The sequence below is a fragment of the Tarenaya hassleriana genome, unplaced genomic scaffold, assembly GCF_000463585.1.
Source record: "Tarenaya hassleriana unplaced genomic scaffold, ASM46358v1 Cleome16, whole genome shotgun sequence".
NCBI lineage: Eukaryota > Viridiplantae > Streptophyta > Magnoliopsida > Brassicales > Cleomaceae > Tarenaya > Tarenaya hassleriana.
This window is the reverse complement of record NW_010965019.1, coordinates 2,733,099-2,746,079: the sequence shown is the minus strand read 5'-3', so window position 1 is coordinate 2,746,079 and position 12,981 is coordinate 2,733,099. Positions and strand designations below refer to the sequence as shown.

Sequence of the window (12,981 nt, the reverse complement as noted above, 5' to 3'; positions counted from 1 at the left end):
GAAAGATGTTTCAAAATCGGAGGAGGAAATCAGATACCTTTATTCAGAGAGATCGAATTCCACAAACCCACTTCCAGAACATTGAATTCCTTGCCGAGTTCCTTCTCGGGAGCCGGTCTTCCTGCAAAACACCGACATCTTCAGCCTAAGATACATATCCATCTCGCATCTTCTCCCGTGACGCTGACTGAGAAACGATATCAGTCTTTCTGTATCTCAAACTGCTATGCAGAAAAAGGTAACTCGAAGAAAAAAGACCAGAAATTGCAGATTTTTAGGTAATTCTAGAACCAATTACAGAGTAAAGGAAATACTTTTACTGACCCCGAAGGATTCTTATAACTTGAAGAAAAAAGACCAGCAATTGCAGGTCTATAGGTGATTTCTAGCAACAAGAGCCCAGTAAGGAGAAAATGCAGGTTTATAGGTAATTTCTAGCAACAATAACCCAGTAAAGGCAATATTTTTACTGACCCTGAAGGATTCTTATAGCTTGAAGAAAAAAGACCAGAAATTACAGATTTTGTAGGTAATTTATAGCAAGAATTACCATGTAAAGGTAATATTTTTACTGACCCTGAAGGTTTCTTATAGCTTGAAGAAAAAAGACCAGAAGTTGCAGATTTATAGGTAATTTCTGGCAACAATTACCCAGTAAAGGTAATATTTTTACTAACCCTGAAGGATTCTTAGTTTTTCCCAAGCGACGGAACCCATTGGAATGGCACCCTGAGATAAAAGAGTCTCCCAGACAGACACAGCAGCAGATGGTGACATTAACATGGAAAACCCTACATCCGAAACGATACTTCCTACCCCGACCGTTATTGGCATTCCATTTATCTGCCAAACATAGAAAAGATATTCCCACTATATCATATTGGATTTTGCAAAGTTGAAAACTTTAGCGATCACAAGAAAAACTATAAGACCATACATATATATATATATATATATATATATCATTTCCTGTTTGTCAATAATAATATTTCCTATCGTCCCAGAAAATGAGAGGCTGAAGATATAATTCTACATGCTTACGTTATAATGCCGATGATTGCCATATGGCTGCCCAATAAGATCGTCCAGGTTCAGGTTAGCCATGATCTGTTTCAAGTACATAAAATGCTTGAATAAAAAATGATATATCTGAATTAGTAGAAACTTTTGACAGGAAAAATGCTTACTTGGTTGCTTTTAGGTCCTGCTAAAACGAGTAAAGAAGTTTGTTTGGTGATGTCTTGAATCCCAACCTTGTCAGCAAAAAATATGTACCTGAAAAGATAAGATTGAAAAACAAATGGCACATCTCTTAAAACAGGACATGTTTATGTCTTGATAAGCTTGGTTTCCAAAATAAATCAACAGACGGGAACAGGGTAGAAATGTTATATAACATACTTATTCAACATTTCAGTTATGCTTCCGCATGTCGTCGGTGAAACCACAAGCACTACAGAATTTTTCTGAAAAAGTAAAGGTCAGAACGTAAAAATTGCCTTAAAGAATAAGGAGCAAAACGGGTAAGTAATTTCATTCCTAAAAGAAAGAATTATTAGAGATAATACTAGGTAAAATTACCATGACCCAGGAGTATGCAATATCGATTGTTCTTGCAGTGGGGGAAATGAATACAGTATCACATCCCTTCAGATATCAGCAAACAAAAATCCATAAGTGAATCCCAGTTTCATAGAATGAGCAACACAGTTCCGGATGCAAATAGAAATGAAAATGCCTTAAAAAGAACACCTGTCCTTCATTAAGACATTCAAAATTTGCAGTCGTTTGGTTGTGAAGGAATTGAATACGGTCATCTCCGCTAACTTGATGGGAATTGCACCAAATATGTAACAAAGGGAGGTATAAGAGAATTAAGTCGATGTCTTCGTTGAGAAGCATGAGGAAAAAGAAGTATTATAAAGATATACCTCGTATTCTCCCAAAATGTGAGAGGTAAACAACCTAACCAATCAGATAAAACAGAAGGAAATCAAACAGAAGAAATAAAGTGGAAAGCTTTCCAGAGGGGGATCGTAGAGTTCGCCTCGGACATATATGAGAAATGTAAAAGTGAGAAAAATGTGACTGTCCACAAATGTCTCAAAGGCCTATCTTCATTTCGTATACAATTTTCTAGAGCCGCAAACAGGAAAATTTCATACTAGTTATACTTACAACTCCATAGATGAGAAAAGTTACATACATGAGACTAATATTGTTCCTTTAATTCCTAGTCAAATTTCGAACTATAATTATGCACGTTAACATCAAAAGGTTTGCAAAATCAGGTTGGTTGACTCGATTTACATAATTGATAGCTTAATCCCTCCAAGTTTACATTCTAAACAGTACTTCATGTATCAACAAGGAAAGTCTCTTACCACTGCTCCATTTTCAAATGCATCTAAAGCCTCATCGTCATTATCAAAAGTCTCAACAACACCATCACTGGAAACTTTCCCTCCAGCAACACTAATCTTCTCCTTCATTTCCATGAACAAAAGCTACCATTACCATGAGCTTCAAAAACGTACAAATAACAGTAAGCATATACACACTCAGGGATATGACTGTACGTATTGTCCATGTATAAAACAGAATAATAGTAAAAACCAGAGAGATTCTTAACACCCAGACAATCTGTCATTAACTACAGTTTTTCAAAAGAACAAAAAGGATCCTCCTTACAGTACCTGGACTTTCCCAAAGATTCATGAACCCATTAAAATGGTGAGTTATAATGCAGCAATTGTGATTGTGGGCGACAATATCATGTCCATTTCCACTAACCCATTACCTAATTTCCTCCGACAAACCATGAACGCAATATTCATATGTACAAGTTTCAGACAGAACAAGAAGAAGGTGTTGCTTACGGGAAGGTCGTGATCAATAGGAGGAGGAGAGAAATCAAACGGCGAAGAATCGGCGGCGGAGGCGGCTGCGGAGGTGAGGCGTAGCTGCCGATTTCGTTCATCGGACCAAAATTTGCGGAGAGGAAGAGAGAATCTGGGAAGAATCTTTGTGGGGGAGAGACATGGAGAAAGAACAGTCGGACTGCTGGGGATGTGACGAACGCTGTCCATTCTCGTCAACATGTCTCCATTTTGATCGGAATATCAAACGGCGAAGAATCGGCGGCGGAGGCGGCTGCGGAGGTGAGGCGTAGCTGCCGATTTCGTTCATCGGACCAAAATTTGCGGAGAGGAAGAGAGAATCTGGGAAGAATCTTTGTGGGGGAGAGACATGGAGAAAGAACAGTCGGACTGCTGGGGATGTGACGAACGCTGTCCATTCTCGTCAACATGTCTCCAGACTCTCCACAGTGTTCCCTATCATCTCCTTCCTCCATGAACTTTATTTATGCGAATTCAGGGGAAAAAATAAAATAAAATAAAATAAAATTTGGTTCTTTGAATTTGTCTAACTTTATTTTAACCGTCTATTTTTATTATTAACACAATAATCGAATCGAACAAAATCGAACACGATATAAACGTAACCGAACTAAATTCGATATAAAAATCGTATAGGTATGATTTCTCTAAATTCGAAAAAATCAGAACGAATCGAACCGATTAAAAAAATATAAAAAACTGATAATTTAAAAAAAAATAGTTTTTTATAATAAAAAACTGAATCTAAACCAAACCAAACCAAAATTTATATAGAAACCGAATAGTTATAGTTTTTTTATAACCAAAATAACCGAACCGAATCCGAAACGAAACCAAAATAACCACCCTTAATCTTTTTACATGCAATATGTCTGGATTAAAAAAACGAACCAAAAATAAAATTTTAAACTAAATCCAAAACATTTAACGGAAAGAAAATTCTTTTAAAACTTATATAAAAATCTCTTTAAAATTAATATTTTTTTAAAATCTGAATAAAACAAAATCCATTATGTTTTCATATCACTATGTCGACGAGATATTATATTATATATGTATATATGTTCTTACAAACATACGAAGGTCTATAAAGGAGGGTATATCGTACACAGAATGTTTTCAAAACTCAATTTATAGGACTCAAATGAATCGATTATTAATCAAACCAAACCGAATAAATATATTTCGGTTTTGTTCGGTTATTTCAGTTATTTTGAAAATAACCGAGGCATAAATAGTTCAATATTTTTGTCTCTTAACTAGAGATCAAGGTTCGAACACTATTATGGGAATAGAGTAACCTCTTAGACCAATCATTTATCGTTTAGTGCGTTCACCTAGAGATGAATGAAGATTAGTTTGAATATGCAAAGTTTAAAGATATCGGTTCATAGTTGAGCGCCATTTAAGACATCTCTCTGGTATATCCAAAAAAACAAGAGAACAATCAAGTTGTTTTTCATTTTCAAACGTCTATCTATTACAATTATAAAACACACCTTTTTGTAGATATATAAAAAGACAATTCGAATATTAATTATAACATGAAAACAATAAGCTAATTATTAAAAATGCTAATTTATTGTGTATATGCACTTCAATGCTGATTTAAAGTTCCGGATGTCCATTTAGCTTCTTCAAATTCTTTTATGAGGTTTAGATATAGACACCAATTTTTTTACCCAAAATTTTAATTTGTAAGAAAATACACGTAAGTTTAGAATATGACAAATATCTACACCAAATTCTAAAATTATTATCAATTTTCGATATATTTTTGAACGATATTAAATTTCAACTGGTCTCGTTAGATGGAGTAATGACATTGCATGATATTTTTTTTAGGAGGGAAAAATGATATTTTTCTACACGAATTTATCAAAATGTGACCTTTTCATACACGAATTTTTAATTTAACAAAAAACTACACAGAAATTCAAAATTCTCAAATGTCTACACCAATTATCAAATTAACTGTAATTAACTATATAATCAGAAACGACATTACAATTTTTCAAATTCTATTAAATGACTCGCTGACGTAGATGGACATGTATAATTTATACGCCACGTATCAAGCCATGTCATTAAAAAAATAGTTGAAATTAAAATCTCCCAAAACTCAAATCGATTCTAGGGTTTTTTGTTTCTCTTCGAGACCGAAGCTCCTCCGTTCTCTCTTCAAACCGATTTCTTCGACAAAAGGTAATTCTATTTGGATGACATTCAATAAGCCCCGGGGAAACGCATATAGAAAGGACAAAGTTATATAACCAATATAGCCATGAAGTTGAAACAAACTAAATAATAAGAACACATTATCTTTTTTTTGCCGGACAATATTGTCAAGTTTTGTTGAAAAAATCGGTCTGAAGGGAGAACGGAGGAGTTTCGGTCTCGAAAAGAAATAAAACCCTAGAATCAATTTGAGTTTCGAGAGGTTTTAATTTCAACTACTTTTTTTAATGACATAGTTTGCCACGTGCCACAAAAATTACACGTGTCCATTCACATCAGCGAGTCATTTAACAGAACCTGAAAAATTGTAACGTCGTTTTTGATTATGTAGTTAATTATGGTTAATTTGATCATTGGTGTAGACATTTGGAAACTTTTGAATTTCGGTATAGTTTTTTATCAAATTAAAAATTTGTGAATGAAAAATTCACATTTCGATAAATTCGTATAGAAAAATATCATTTTTCCCTTTTTTCTATATGCCTGAGACGTCACCAAACCGAAATTGTATAATTTTTCGGTTCGGACTAAAATTAAATTAGCCATTTCAATAGATTCATTCAATAAACAAAAATAATTAAAAAAAACCCCTAAATTATTTTTATCCCTTTCGTCGTTCTCTCTCTCCCATATACGAACTAAATATTTATTTATTTTAGGAAAAATCCAAAAAAAATACTGAACTTTTCAATTTTGACAAAAAAAAACAATACCAAACCCCTAAACACCGAAAAGTTCAATATTTTTTTTTTTTGAATTTTCCCTTTATTTTATAATCCGAAATATCACTAGTCATCTGACCCAACCCAACTGTAAGATTCTATCCAACTACAGCCTACGGTGAGGATCGGGAAGCCCAAACCGCATACCCTCCCCAAATGGACACACGAAGTCTTGATTTCATTAGAAACAGCCTCATTTTCTCAAGTCAAAGTAGAAATAGAAAACATCTTTATTTAATGCAATTGATGTTGCAAAGAATTTGATTTCTTCTTCTCCGTTTCAGACAAAGACCCATCTCAGGAACACACACTCTTCTTCCCCTCTGGTAATTTTCAAAACTGTTTATAGGTCATAATGTCAACATCTTAATCGTGTGTCAAATATCCGCAACAAATCAAATTAAAAAAACAATAGTAAAATAAAATTCCACTTTTTTTTATAAGTAAAAAAATTTATCTTTTATTCATTTTTTTAATCATTTAAGCATATCAAAAATACATTTAAAATGTTATATGCACTTCAAGACACCTTTTAAAGATACCTTTCTAAACAGGTATGACATGAAGTAGATACAATATTTTAAGGATATCTTTGATGAAGCCATGTAAGCATGGGTCAATGACAACATTTACAAATGCAAAAAGAAAAAAAGCATCAGTCATCTAATGGAGATGGAGTAGTTGAAGAAGGGTTTTGTCGGGAAGAGGGGTCAGGGGGATAAACTTGGGCTTGATCTTCTCTCACATCTCTGAACATTGACAGAAACGAGTTCAACCCTTCGGAAGATGCACCTCCCAGTATCCACAGTAGTAATGAGCTGAACGCGCTCATCGCTCCTGGCGGCTGAGCGTTTGCGTCTGCAATTGAGTTCTCCTGACTGGCTGCCGCAGCTGCTGCTGGTCTCAGTCCTGGGTTTGGGTTTGGATTTGGAACAGGCTGGTTTCTTGTTCTGTTCAGTCTCGTGATGTGAAGAGTCGATGCTAGGATTGTCGAAGAGGTTATCTGGAAATCTGGGTGCTGCTGAAACTGTGATTGCCGGCTTAGGAGAAACCTCTGAAGCGCCGGGACCTACGAAGAATATCCATTAAAAAAACTCGGTCTATGAAATGCCTAGCTATGAGATTGATCAATACCTCGAAACGGTTCCAGAAGTAAAGGATGAGGTGTTGCATGAATGAAGCTGTCGTCATTAGGGCAAGATACGAAAAACCTGTCGTGAATTATACGGTAAGAAGTGAAACGACCTCAGGTTTTACTCGTTTGCAAGAACTTAACACAAACACGAAACAATGTCTCACCGTAAGCATAGGAGAAGAAGTAGATGTGGAACACCAAGAAGTAAAGCAAGAAGAAACGTGGGAAGAACTTCATCGATATCGGGGTCCTGACACTGTCACAGCCAAAAAGAGAGGATTTCGTAAAAACCCGAGAAACATGATCAAAGTATTGAATTATATATACACACACACACAATACAAAGCAGTAACTATGAGGTTGTTATTGTTACATGCAAGAGAAGTGCAGAGGGAAAGAAAGATAAGAGGGCGGAACCTTATAAGTGTAAAAAGTTCGCATAACCAGACAAGAACCAGAACCATGAAAGCCAGGAGCTGATCATCATAAAACTCAAACAGGAAGAACAGGATTCCGATCATAATCTGCCACAAGAAAAACATGTTTTATAGTTAGTTGAGACAATCTGATGAAACTATTTTATGTAACATGAATCATGATTACATTACTTTTGGGTTCTATTCTAAAATATTAAAAAGAAAAGAAATAGGATGATATGTATGCTTTATTACCGGTACTATGCTTTATTACCGGTACAAAGACGAGGGATTCAATGACATGCACAAAGATCAACTGAAATGTTGGTAGCCGATGCTGAGCATGGTGTTGAAGCTGCACTGTAATAATTTAATATGAAACACTGATGATCTTTGAGCAACAAAGGAAAACAAAAGTGGCAGTAAAGAGCAATTTTACAACAAACACCGATCAAGAATCTGTATTTTCCAGAGGGTATTGCCAGTTAAACATATAACGTTCATCACCCCTCGGACTCAAACCAATACGGATATCCCGGTACAATTATTAGGAACCATGAATTGCTTCATAATTTAAGAATTCAGTTTAACATAACAAGTCACCATTCTCTTATTGCCCCCAAAGAAATTTTCATTTTGAGTTCACAGAGAAACCATGCCCTCACACCCAAGAACCGGAATTACTTTTGATCGGAATATAATATCTGATTCCTATGCCATTTCGAATTGTTTGCCATAACCTACTGTAAAGCTAAAAATTATGGGCAAGCTTCAGTTTTTAACAATAAGACCGGATAAGTTCCACCCTGAGATTAAAATGACAGAAAAAAAACCTGTGAATTTCAACATGCGTGTTTGGGTCTCTCTCAATGTGAACGAGACAGACATTGTGGTTGTAAAGAATACAAAAAGTGACATCATAAGCACCCCACATTTTGTCACCAAATAATCTGCATAAAACACAGAATAACAACATTCTTCAATATTTTATGATAAAAGTCTACTGAAATAATTAGAAAACTGCATTATAAGTTTTAACAAAAGCTTTTCCCGTAAACAAAGACTACGAACCTCCAAAATCTTTAGGTAGTTCATGGGCATAGCTAAGGTTGTAAAACTCCTTCGTCTGATAGTTATAAAGATAACCTGTAATCCATAAAGTTGACAGTCATATAGAATGTTAACTGTTATTTATGATGTATCTAACCATATAAAACCAAAACAAAGACATGAATCCATACATATATTTTAGATATGAGAATACGTGAACTCTGAATTCCGAATTAGCATTTTTGTGATCAGAAACAATCGAATAAATGCAAGCCATCAGCTGAACAGATGAATCTATGTAACAGCCATCTTTAACGAGTTTTGCTAAATTGCTACTGACATTCTCCATACATCTACAAACAAACCAGTTCTTAACTAGAATGACTGATTCCTCCAGATTAGACTCCATAGAATTCAAAAAAGGAATAAATTTCGAGACAAAGACAGAAAGAACAAAATCTGATTGATAGGAGCCCAACAGACTGTGTTAGTGTCAAACTCAACAGTCAACACTTCTTCTAAGAATTGGAAATGATATATCTAACGTTCCAGATTACTAAAGATGGAAACATGCACGACACATGCGACAGAGTAAGGAGCAAAAAGTTAATCACAGAACCACCAGACTAAAGATGCAACCATACAAGTTCACTCTTTCTAATATCAAAATATAAGAGACATGAAAAAAAAGAAACATAACTAGGGATTCTCATCCAGAAAAAAAAGACATTCATTACCTTGACCAGGAGAGTTTTGTAAACTGTTCATCAGGATAGTATCATACCCAACAACACTGTTTATAAGAAGTTGCTGCCACCTACAATAGGAATTCAGCTATAAGATACGATCGATATATATATATATATATTTTTTGGGGGGGTGGGGGGGAGGGGATTAAAGATATGAATAATACCTGTTGCCAAAACATGGATGCCGTGCTGATATGCTGATATTAGCAGTGAGAATATTATGGCGTGACTTAGCTTCTTCAGGCAGCAAAAAGTAACCCTATAGAGAAAAAGATGAAGCCATTATAACACCAGCCTTGAAATTCATCAAGAGATTTCCTTCTTTTCATCTTTTGTCAAAGAAATGACATTGCTCTGCAGCTACACTGGGAAAGATGATGCACAAATATCTCCAACCAAATAGTTCTAAATTTTCTTAGAGAAAACAATGTTTACCTTTTCCATGGTGTACAAATAAGTTGGCTCAAACTCGTTACTTCTTCTCTCAAGCCATTGAACTGAATATAAAGTAACAAATAAACAGTTACTTCCAAAGCAGACAGTTCATGCAGACATCTCTGCACCAAATTAAGCTCAAGGTAAGCATGAGTAACATCTCTTTTTTTGAAACCTAACAGTTTTCTTGAACTAAAAATAGTAACTAGTATGATAAAAAAAGCCTCTACAACATAAAAGAGTTTGCAGTGTCTGCAGTGGTTTGTGTATGTCAAGCTACAAAAATGCTACTGTATTAGGGAAAGTTAAGATTTCAGGTTCTACCTACATTTGCATAAATGATAATCATAAAACCCAGTGGCTGAGTGGTTGAAGCCACATATGACATGATGAAAACCAAAGTAGAAACAAAATAAAATGAAAAACCTTAGACACGAAGTTATACCTGCATAGGAGGTAACCTTATCCATGTACAGTACACGCAACAATTTGGGCACATCAAGATTTAATGGTACGCCTATGAGGTTCTGCATTTAAGCAGTGAAAAGAAAAATAAAAATGTTTTATTCAATATCTAAAGTCAAGATAGTAAGCCAGTAGTCACCCAAACAACCAGCCTACCCAAAAACACATATCTCTAAAGAGCTTATGATTCACCTTGCAAGATTAATTCCTTTATCCCACAAGACGAGGTGAAAATTACACAAAGAATCTTCCTAAGCTAATAATCCCAAATAGTCTAATAATCCCTCTCTATTTCATTTCGAAGAGAACACCACTCAAGGGAATTAACCAGAACTTCTCATCCATAATTTGAAATAACAGAGAAATAGTAAACAAAGAGGACAGGAACCAAAGTAAATGATCCTGAAAAAAAAAAAGGAAGTCGATTTTATACTTCCTCATTTGAAGTCAACTCACCCACAATTTTCTAATACCTCTGAGGATCTGTAATGTATGCTCTAAAATGAAAGATATGCGCCTATACCACTTTCTGGAAAAGTGAAGTATTGCTGCTTTGATGGTCTCTTTTGCAGACACGGAAAAACTACTGTGAGGCTCTTCCTTATCAGCTTTCAAGAGTATATCACCCGCATTCTCTTCACTGGCAGAGCATTCTGCATGATGGCAAAATATTTCAGCATCAGTCTCCTATACCTCTCGAAGCTAGTTTCCTCCAACATGCATTCTATCTAAACCAAGGTGCAGAATCACCTTGATAAACCTTTGGAACTTCTAACATTTCAGCTCCAACTTTAATGCCAGAAATATCTGCAGCGGTACTTTCATCATCGCGCGACCACAACCCTGTACTTGTTATCTGAACCACAGAACACAAGATATTGCAGTGGGTGTTATAAAGAACTACATAATAAATACAAATGACATCTACTCCAATCTGAATTCTATAAAGGGACCTCTAAATGGTCATCTCATCACTCATCAGTTAGGAAATTCAAGAGATTCTGAATCTGGGCATGCTTAGGTCTATTCCCATAGTTAACATAAACCCAGCAAGATGGCAGAGGCTGTGTAGTAAAACAGGTACATACCTTTATTTGTATAAGCTGGACTTCAACTAGCTCAACTCCCGACACCTCACTTGAACAACCAGGCTTTGCAGAAAAACATTCGAGAATTTAGTTATCGCATACATAGGCACGTTAAAAGGTCACACAAGAGAAGAAACCAAACATAGTAGAAGCATCTGGAGGAAGGGAGGCAACAAAAAACTCTCGAAGTAGAAACCAACAGAGAGCCTGCATTGAAATTACTTCCAAATTTTATAACGCTTTGCATTTTTAAAAGCCTGCAAGTACTTTAGCACAAAACAGTGCTTCGTATAAGAAATTCTATTGGTCCACCACAGTAAAATTCTAAAAGCAACTCATACAAGAAGCCCAGAAACGACAATTAATTAACATCACATAACAAATGAGAAACAAGGTCCAAAAGAAACCAGACAAGGGCGAAATTGAAGAACAAAGTGTCATCATGTGGCATCGACATCGATATGACGGTTGTGGCCTTACATAAGATTCAAAAGTATAGACATCTTAGATCTTCTCTATCAGATTGTTCGGCTAGCACTAACCCGAATCCCACCTTCCAGCATCAACTTCTTAAAGAAACAAAAGAGAAAAGAAATTCTTAAACTTGGATCGACATAGATCCACGATCTTCATACTAACTGCCAAATAAAACACAAAATCCTATCTAAGATCCAAACTGAAACATCGACAGAATTTAAAAGTATTAGTTATCAATAAGTATGCTTTAGGGCCTCTTGATCAAACAAGATTCTAACACTGCTTGAGAAATCAGAGGCTCCCGGAAACACATCAAAGAACTTTGATCTTCAATTATGCTGTCTTGCCAAATCTAGCCCTAGTTCAAGACTCTTTTTGTACTAACATCAAGCAAACGGAAATTCAATCAACACAACTAAATTTCAAATATTAGAATACCCATCAGCAATACCCGTGAAGAACTCAATCACGGGTTCAAGTTTAGAGTCGTTAATGAAGAAACATTCCGAATACCTGTTGAACGTAATTGGCGTGCATGACGAGAAGAATGCAGAACAAAGTGATGGCGACGAAGAGGTAGGTGTACTCCAAAAAAGCCCTAATCTTCGGGGTAAGGATCTGAGAGAACCTCTCCTGAACCCTAATAAACGTCTGCTCTGGATCCATTACCGATCCCCAATACCCTTCTTCGTCTCTGTCGTCGTCGTCGTCGTCGTCGTCGTCGTCTTAGTGTGTGTTAGGGTTCGCACAGATTCTTCGCTGAATAAGGAATTGCCCCGACGACGACCGTTGATTCCCCAGGTTCCGTAAAATTTAGGAGAAGATTCGGCCACCGAACAGACAAAAAGAAAATTTTGGGAAATTAAATCCATTTCTAAAGAAATGAAAAAGATTTTTTCGCGTGACAAAAAATAAAAAATCAGACAAATCCATTCAACTTGTTATTAAAAAAATTAAATGTAAAAATCCTCCTACTTTAAACTAAACTTAACTTCCTTAAAAACCCCTTACATTAATTTTATCATAAAATCTATTATAAAATCTAATTTAATAAAAAATTTCTATTTTAAATTTATTAAAAAAATTATCTATTTTATAATTTTAAACATGATCATTATTACTTAATAATTAATTTATATAAAAATTATTAGCTATATAATATTTTATTTACTAAATTATTTATAAAAAATAAGTTAACAATTTGAAACATATTGAATATTAATAAATCACAAATACTATCACATTTAAATTCAATCAATAAATATACTTAATTTTAAATATAAATTTATTATATAAAATTTGCGGA

At 35.0% G+C, this 12,981-nt stretch overlaps 2 protein-coding genes across 4 annotated transcripts in view; both read right to left on the bottom strand.

Annotated features, from left to right (window-relative positions):
* Positions 1-3,350, bottom strand: part of LOC104809620 (putative transferase At1g60990, chloroplastic) — a 4,366-nt gene extending 1,016 nt beyond the window's left edge. Inside the window, exons 1-11 of one of the 3 annotated variants that reach the window (XM_019202074.1) lie at positions 3,311-3,350; positions 2,880-3,101; positions 2,385-2,486; positions 1,932-1,965; positions 1,753-1,826; positions 1,582-1,647; positions 1,402-1,466; positions 1,188-1,275; positions 1,042-1,107; positions 678-843; positions 38-121 (exon numbers count right to left, since the gene is read on the bottom strand). In XM_019202074.1, coding sequence (XP_019057619.1) covers positions 38-121; positions 678-843; positions 1,042-1,107; positions 1,188-1,275; positions 1,402-1,466; positions 1,582-1,647; positions 1,753-1,826; positions 1,932-1,965; positions 2,385-2,486; positions 2,880-3,101 — 967 coding nt within the window. In that variant the 5' untranslated portion in view covers positions 3,311-3,350. Of the gene's footprint in view, positions 1-37; positions 122-677; positions 844-1,041; positions 1,108-1,187; positions 1,276-1,401; positions 1,467-1,581; positions 1,648-1,752; positions 1,827-1,931; positions 1,966-2,384; positions 2,524-2,879; positions 3,102-3,310 lie in introns of those variants that run through there. The other 2 variants (XM_019202075.1, XM_019202076.1) reach the window with 2 other exon arrangements.
* Positions 3,351-6,352: 3,002 nt separating this feature from the next.
* Positions 6,353-12,521, bottom strand: LOC104809619 (membralin). The gene is made up of 15 exons (XM_010535660.1): positions 12,189-12,521; positions 11,199-11,261; positions 10,861-10,966; positions 10,567-10,763; positions 10,091-10,172; positions 9,646-9,707; positions 9,375-9,469; positions 9,199-9,278; positions 8,483-8,557; positions 8,245-8,361; positions 7,686-7,771; positions 7,413-7,519; positions 7,160-7,251; positions 6,995-7,071; positions 6,353-6,929 (listed from the first exon to the last, which is right to left on the bottom strand). The coding sequence occupies exons 1-15, from the start codon at positions 12,339-12,341 to the stop codon at positions 6,516-6,518; spliced, it is 1,806 nt and encodes a 601-aa protein (XP_010533962.1). The 5' UTR covers positions 12,342-12,521; the 3' UTR covers positions 6,353-6,515.
* Positions 12,522-12,981: the final 460 nt, after the last annotated feature.

Bases quoted from the DNA above. Each gene is read 5' to 3' on its own strand.
- LOC104809619 (XM_010535660.1), bottom strand. From the start codon at position 12,341: ATGGATCCAGAGCAGACGTTTATTAGGGTTCAGGAGAGGTTCTCTCAG. The intron at 9,708-10,090 runs GTATAACTTCGT...CTTTATATTCAG, and splicing joins TAAGGTTACCTCCTATGCAG to TTCAATGGCTTGAGAGAAGA. The intron at 8,362-8,482 runs GTTCGTAGTCTT...TGTTTTATGCAG, and splicing joins ACTACCTAAAGATTTTGGAG to ATTATTTGGTGACAAAATGT.